At 34.8% G+C, this 8,138-nt stretch overlaps 1 protein-coding gene across 1 annotated transcript in view; it reads left to right on the top strand.

The window, feature by feature from the left end:
• The window catches only part of rab38b (RAB38b, member of RAS oncogene family), a 10,099-nt gene extending 5,075 nt beyond the window's left edge, over positions 1–5,024 (top strand). Inside the window, exon 3 of the mRNA XM_032533257.1 lies at positions 4,254–5,024. Coding sequence (XP_032389148.1) covers positions 4,254–4,403 — 150 coding nt within the window. The 3' untranslated portion in view covers positions 4,404–5,024. The remainder of the gene's footprint in view (positions 1–4,253) is intronic.
• The last annotated feature ends 3,114 nt before the right edge of the window (positions 5,025–8,138 follow it).

Below are 8,138 nucleotides of genomic sequence, written 5' to 3'. Positions count from 1 at the left end.
AAAGGTGTCAAATTTGACCCGAGGACATCAGGAGGGTTAAACAACTCAAAAGAAAAAAGAATTGTGTAAGGACTGATCTCCGTTAATTTGTGTGAAGCAAAACATAGTTTCTGATTGACAGTACAAGTCCTGCATTCAAATGTTTACTTTAACTGAAGATTAGAAGAAGGCATTATCAGCACAATTTACTTAAATTTCCTTAACAACAAGGTAGAGCTTTCAACTGTTATATAATGCTGCATAGTTTAATTAATATTAATACATAATATTTAAATTGTAATACTTGATGATGATGATTAACACCTGAATCTGCAACGTAACCATATGTTTTACAGTAACTGCTTTGGGGCCCCTCTGTAAGTTTTTTCAAGGTATAATAAGTTAGGATAGTAACATATTGAATATTTTTCACTAAACATCATATTTAATCTATAGCTGTTTGGGGCCCTTTGACATTGGGCCCCCAGGCGGTTGCCTACCTTGTCTAATGGTAAAGTCTGCTCTTCATGTTTTTTGCCATGAACCATTGTGTATTTCACCATTTATTCTGACCATTAATAGCTGCAACTATTTCACGGCAGGTGTATTGCTCAGGACTCAACAAAACACAGTATAAGTGTGAAGTTGATAAGATAAACGGTTCTCGAGGAAGCTGCATACGGAAATACTACAGGCCAAGCTACTGGCCCGTTCCAAACAGGCATGTTTAAAACTGGCAATGCACAAGTAGCTATAAATTCTACAAAAGTTGTCTTCATTCACACATCCTGTTGGCACTAATGTGTTGGAGCAGCATAAGCGCGCTGCCATTCTTGTTGCATCAAGACTCAACATTCTAAAAGGTCAAGGGTTATAAGGTGCAGGTTCATAAGAAGTGTCAGAGGTAGGCTATACACACAGACATACATAGACTTCTTTGGTAGCAGTTAGAAAAAAGTACAGAATTTGGTTGCACTTTATTTTCCAGTACATTAAAAACACAAAAGTCATAGTATAGAATGTTGAAAAAAGCATTGAATTGTATTTAAAAAAAAAGTGATAAAAAAGTCATGGTATAGTATTTTGAAAGAAGTCATTGCATAGTGTTTTCGAAAAAAGTGATAAAAAGTAATAGTAAAGTATATAAAAAAAAAACGTCATAGTATGTTGAAAAGTGAAAAAGGTCATAGGATAGTATGTCAAAAAAAGTGATAAAGAACTCATAGTATAGTCTACCAAGAAAAGTCAAGGTAGAGTATGTTGCTAAATGTGATACAAAACTAGTATGACATAGTATGTCAATAAAAGTGTTAAAAAAGTCATAGAATGTCAGAAAAAGTCATAATATTGTATGTCTACAAAAGTGATAAAAAGTTATAGTATTTTATGTCAAAAACGGTCATAGTATAGCATATTAAAATAAATGTTAGCTGACACGTTTAGCTAAAGAAACTTCCAATTAAGCATTTTGACATGTTTTTAATGAAGGGGGAAACCAGAGAACAAGGAGAACATGCAAACTATGGATATAACTTCTGTGCCAGCGTGGACTTCAACCCTGTACTTTACCGTTATCAAACCACAAAACTAACCATTGGGCCATCACATTCTTCGTTATGTCAATGAGATAAGTGATATACTTTATGTCAAAAAAGTGGTTGTATAGTATGTCGAAAGAAGTGAAAAAAAAACATAGTATATTATGTCGAACAAAGGTGATAAAAAAAGTCAAATATAGAATGTCAAAAAAGAGATAAAAAGTTAAAGTATAGTATGTAGAAAAAAGACATAGTATTATGTGTTGAAAAAAGTGATAAAAAAGTCATAGTATAGTAGTATGTTGAAAGAAGTCATGGTATTGTATGTCAGGACAGTGATAAAAAAGTCATATTATAGTACTGTATGTTGAAAAAGTGATAAGCCATAGTATTGCATGTTTTAAAATGTGATAAAATTGTGATAGGATTGTATGTCGAAAAAAGTGATAAAAAAAGTCATAGCATATTATGACAAAACAAGTCATAGTATAGAATGTCAAAAAAAATCATAGTACTGTATACCAAAAAAAAAAAGTGATTAAAAAAGTCATAATGTAGCATGTTGAAAAAAGTCATAGTATTGTATGTCGGAAAAAGTGATGATAAAAAAGTTACTGTGTAGTATGTCAAAAAAGTGATGAAAAAATGTTAGCTGACGCTTTTATCTAAAGCAACTTCCATTTTAGTGAGAGGAACGGGACTTTTTTTGCATGATGGGGAAACAAGAGCACAAGGAGAACACGCTAACTATGAATCAAACATCTGTGCTAGCCTGGGTTTGAGCTGTGTACCTTGCTGCTGTCAGACCACAATGCTAACCTTTGGGCCTCCACACTCATGGTATTATGAATGGAAATAAGTAATACATGTCATGGTAAAAATGATATAGAAAGTCATTGTATAGTGTGACAAAAGAAGTCATTGTATGGATTGTCAAAAAAAGGTTATAGTATAGTATATCAAAAAAGTGGTAGTATAGTTTGTCAAAAGAAGTGACAAAAAAATCATAGTATATTATGTTTAAAAAAGTTGATAAAAAATCATAGTATAGTATGTCAAAAAAGTCATAGTATAGAATGTCAAAAAAGTGATAAAAGTCATGCTAAGTATGTCGAAAAAAGTCAAGGTATAAGTATGTTGAAAAAGTGATTAAAAGGTCACAGCATTATATGTTTTTTTCTGTGATGGGGAAACAAGAGCAAAATGAGAACATGCAAAGATCTGTGCCAGCCTGGGTTTGAACCTTGCACTTTGCTGCTGTGAAATAGCAATTCTAACCATCATGATACCATACTCATAGTAAAATTTGGATGTAAGTGATATAGAAAGTCACAGCATAGTATGTCAAAAAAAGTCATAGTAAAGTATGTCAAAAAAAGTGAAAAAAGTAATAGTATAGTATGTCAAAAAAGTCATAGTAAAGTACGTCAAAAAAGTGATAAAAAAAGTCATAGTATAGTATGTCAAAAAAGTCATATATTGTATGTCAAAAATTGCAGTAAAAAATCAATAGTATAGTTTGTCAAAATAAGTGATAAAGAAATTGTACAATATAGTTGGTCGAAAAAAGCCATAGTATATAGTATGTCGAAAAAGTGATAAAAAAGTCATACTATAGTATGTCAAAAAAGTCATAGTTTTTTAGTATGTCGAAAAATGTGATAAAAAGTCGTGCTACAGCATGTTAAAAAAGTCATAGTATAGTATGCTGAAGAAAGGGATAAAAAAAGTCATAGTATAGTATGTCAAAAAAAAGTCATAGTATGGTATGTCGAAAAAAATTCATAGTATGGTATGTCAAAAATGTGATAAAGAATATGTTAAAAAAAAATGATAAAAAAATCATAGTATAGTGTGTCAAAAGAAGTCATAGTATAGATTGTTGAAAAAGTGGTAGTATAGCATATTGGAAAAAGTGATTAAAAAGTCATAGTATTGTATGTCGAAAAGTGATAAATAAGTCATAGTATAGCATGTCGAAAGAAGCGATAAAAAATCAGAGTATAGTATTGAATAAAGTCATAGTAAATGTGCTGTATTTATATAGCGCTTTTCTAGTCTTAACGACTACTCAAAGCGCTTTTACATCATACAGGAAACATTCACCATTCACACACATTCATACACTGTGGCCGGGGCTGCCCTACAAGGTGCCACCTGCTCATCAGATAAACACTCACACACATTCACACTCCGATGCACAGCAGCGGGGGCAACTCGGGGTTCAGTGTCTTGCCCAAGGACACTTCGACATGGGACTACAGGGACAGGGATTAGACCGCCAACCTTCAGATTGGCAGGCAACCGCTCTACCACTGAGCCACAGCCGCCCCAGAAGAGTATAGAATGTCATAAAAAAGTCATACTATAGTATAGTAAAAAGTCACAAAAAAGTAATAATATATCAAAAAAGGTCCTAGTACTTTATGTTGAAAAAAGTCATAAAAAAGTCAAAGTATAGAATGTTGGAAAAAATCATAGTATTGTATGTCGACAAAAGTGATAAGAAGTCATAGAATAGAATGTCAAAAAAAGTCGTAGTTATAGCATGTGGAAAAAAGTATAGAATGTCAAAAGGGATAAAATGTCATTAGTATATCGAAAAAAATCATAGTATGTATGAATCCGCATTCACACAATTAAGAAAATAAAACTGTAGAAATTCTGAAAAACTGTACAGATTGTTTAAAAAAGCTAATTCTAGAGTCACACTTAAACGTTTTATCTCTCTTATAGGACAATCTCAACATCGGTGAAGCGGCAAACTTCCTGGTCAAGCACATCATGGCCACAGAGAATGACATTCTGAAAAGCGTGGTACCAGACACCATCTCACCTCAGTTGGACTCCAACAGGCAGATGAGCTGCTCTGGCTGCTTCAAATAATAAAAGGTGACGCCAAGGCAGAACAGACAGTTGGACAAAGAGGGACAGTCACACCACACAGTCTTCCAAGGAAATCTAAGTCCCTACAGTACAGTCTGTCTTCTTTAATCTGAAATAGTATTGAAGATTTTAGTTTGGTGCATGTTCGTGGATTGTTTGTGTTCTGAGTGCCCAATTACAAAGAACCAGAGCTTGCAAACTTGTCAGCCATTAACCTGCTGGACAAAACTGAACAAACAAAGCAAACGTTTGCAAAATGCCTCATGCAACACATCCAAAAGGTGTAAAGTAATACAGGATGAAAACTGGAGTGTTTTTATTGGTTCTTACGATTTCAAGCAAGAGTTATTGTGTAACTGTTCTCCCTCCATATCTTCCTAAACTTTGTGAAGAAAAGAAACCGTGTGGGTGACATACTGGCTTTCTTTATCATTACTCTGCAAGAGCAAAATAAATCAGTATTAACCATTTTCGGTGGATTCCAACTGGTGGAATTCTGAGAATTTTGCACATACATAGTTTTTTAAAATTTCAATTCTAAGTTATGTACCGGATGCTTTAACGAATGTAATGCTGGTTAATGTATTATGTTATTCTGCTCACAATCTTTTCTACAACTGACTATTGTGTCAGGCATGTTGAGTCGCAAAGCATTCATATTTATAGCAACAACTTGGTCCGCTGCAACGAAAAGGAGAGTTAAACACACAAAGATCATGGAGCTCGACGAGTTTAACTAGTCTTTTATAGCCAGGGGCAGATTCACTTTTGCAGTTCAGGTTGGAGTGATCAAAGGTTTGTCAGACATATACTGTATGTTTGTTAATGGAAGGGAGTGGTAGTCTTCCTGTCTTAAGTGTTCTGCCATGACTACTAAATATAGCTGCAACATCGAACCAATTTGTGCATGTGTGTTATTTTTCTTCATCAGAAGGACAATTGTGTTGATCGTCTGGATGTAAACTGGACATTCCTATTAGTTCACTTGCCAAATGGCCTTAACCCTCTGTATCCATGGTAACTACATAAGTTTTGATCTAATATTTTCTTCTTTCACATTCCACTCCATCCTTTGTTATTGTTTCTTAAACTGAAATATTCTCTGACCTTTCTAAATATGGCTGCTTCCAGTGTCTTATTAGATATTGTAAATCCCCTGCACATGCAGTATGTACAGCACATTATATAAACACGACTACACCCAGAGATGCAATACTTTTTTTAAAGAGAAGATTTGTGACTTTATATAAACTAAAGTTTATACATCAAGTCCCTAGCTGGGTGCCAAATGTGCAAATCTGGTAAAACAGATTTTGCTTTATGTGATGTGTTGCCATTTACACAATTGTACATTGAGTGTTTTACTTAATGACATATGCATCTTCCAGCTGCTTTTGGTCAGCAGTGTTTGCACAGTTTTTATAAGCCTGATTACAAAAGTGTCAAATGTTATTGTGGGAGTTGTTGGTGGTAATTTACAGCATGCGTGCATATTAGGGCCTGATAGCCTCAAACTTTCTCCACAGGATTACAATTCCACATTGTTAGCTTGGCTCTTCATTAGGGTGTGTTAGAGTTTCTATAAGGTTCTAAACCGTCTGACTAGAAAGAATCCCATGCTCACACATTCACACCACACATTCTGTGTAGTATAATACTTTGGGATGAATAACCAATTGTTTTGTCTCACAAATAAACTGCATGTATTTTTCTGATTACACCTCTTGTGGATCGTTCTTGCTCATTATTCATTGTGAAGTATTACAGTAATTAGTATTTGTAATTTTTCCCTGTTTTTGTAGCAAATTAATGTAACACCAAAGTAAACTAATATCATGATTTAACCTTTCACCTGGAAAAAAACCTCATGATCACTGCAAAGCGTTTAATGTAAGAGACAGTGAATGAGCTTCCAAGTGTTTTATTAGTTTATACTGAGAAATTTCTGTGTGTGTGTGTGTGTGTGTGTGTGTGTGTTGTGTGTGTGTGTGTGTGTGTGTGTGTGTGTGTGTGTTCAAGCTGATCCAGGACTCTCAGGTTCTCATTAGGATGCCCATGACTGCGGGGATTATTCTCTGCCTGGCGGATTAGATTTGGTCGTCTGCTTTTGGCTCACCTAAAAGACATCACCACAAACAACTTATCAACTGATCCAAAACCGTTTTATAACCACTTTGAAAGGATTTCGTCATCTGCATTCATCTTAATTAATTACATAAATAACTCTTGACTTGAATATAGCACATGGTTTAAGAAACAAGCTCACTTAATAATAATGATGAGGTTGTGAGAGTGGGTGTCATTGTTTTAGGATTTTAATTACATTTCAAAAGATGTAATTAAAAACCAAACACTTGGAACAATATTCTCCAAGTTTTGGTCTCTAAACTCTTCCTGTGACAACAGCTGGCACAAATCTAACTATTCATTACTTAGATTACGAGCCCAACATATTGTGTTCTCTTTAGTGCTCAGCTTTGCCAGAGAACCACCTACAGAAAACACCCACATACTCTCTTAGAGAACACAAGAGACAGAGAGAGAGAGAGAGAGAGAGAGAGAGAGAGAGAGAGAGAGAGAGATGTGGAGAAGAAGGCAGCAAGAGAAGAAAATGACATGGGAGAAATGCAATTCTTAAAGCTTGCAGCAACAAAAGGTTACAGCCAGCTCATCAAAGGTGCAGGTTAACAGAAGCAAACCCATTAAACAGGTCATATTTGTCTAGCTTTGAAATATTTTGCAGACAGAATTCAAACATATTATAACTAACTCTCTCTGAGATCAACACATTCAGCTAGCTTAATCACATGAAGGCCAACAGAGTAATTTGACATTTTATGTAATCCACGACAAGAGCTCAAGATGATAGACAAAATATGATATGATCTCATCGAGTGTCTTCACCATCAGAAAGTGCTCATGTGGTGCCATCTGTTGTCACATTAGGGACATTGCAGGCATTTTATTCATTTTAGGGAAACTTAGTTGTAGATGCTGATTGATTGGAAACAAACAACACCACACTTTTCATTTCTATTCCATTCATTTGCTAAGCTCACCTTTATTTTAAAATGATGCTAACTGAACTTGTATGACCTAACATGTTAATGATTAATCATGTGTATTGTCCAAGCTGTCCAATTAACACAGAAAAAACACAAAGATAAACACTGGTTTACACACAGAAACACACACATGCAAATCCAGAATGACTGGATTTAAAACGTAATCACAGCATGTGAACACATGCTTTCCCAAGAGTGTCTTCGTCCTCTTTAAGCCCTAGGACCTCAGCGACTCTCGGTTCCCACTTCCTGCTGCCAGAATCTATTAGGCTAAGTTAACCTGCTTGACCTTTGCCCCGATGGGTCTTCATTATAAGTTCAACAGCCAGTGAGAATAACCGACAATACTGTGATCTACAGATCTTAGTATGGTTACGTAATCATCTGGGGACTAGTATGTAATGTTTTCTCACATAAAAGAAAATTGAGAGATGAAATAACTCTGTATTATCCATGTATAAAATACCTTCCAGAGAGAGAGAGACAGAGGGAGACAGGAGTGACAAAAGAGTGAAACGAAAGAGAAACTAAAAAGTAACAAAGAGGAGACTAAGTGGGAGACTAAGTGGGAGACTAAGTGGGAGAGAGTGACTGAGATTCAGGAGGGAGAAACATGTAAGACTAAGTGCAGTATTAAATCATTAATATATATATATATATATATATATAT

Source organism: Etheostoma spectabile, chromosome 13 (genome assembly GCF_008692095.1).
Source record: "Etheostoma spectabile isolate EspeVRDwgs_2016 chromosome 13, UIUC_Espe_1.0, whole genome shotgun sequence".
In the NCBI taxonomy this organism is placed as follows: Eukaryota; Metazoa; Chordata; class Actinopteri; order Perciformes; family Percidae; genus Etheostoma; species Etheostoma spectabile.
Note: the sequence above shows the minus strand (reverse complement) of the source record. Positions and strands in the feature narration are given on the sequence as shown.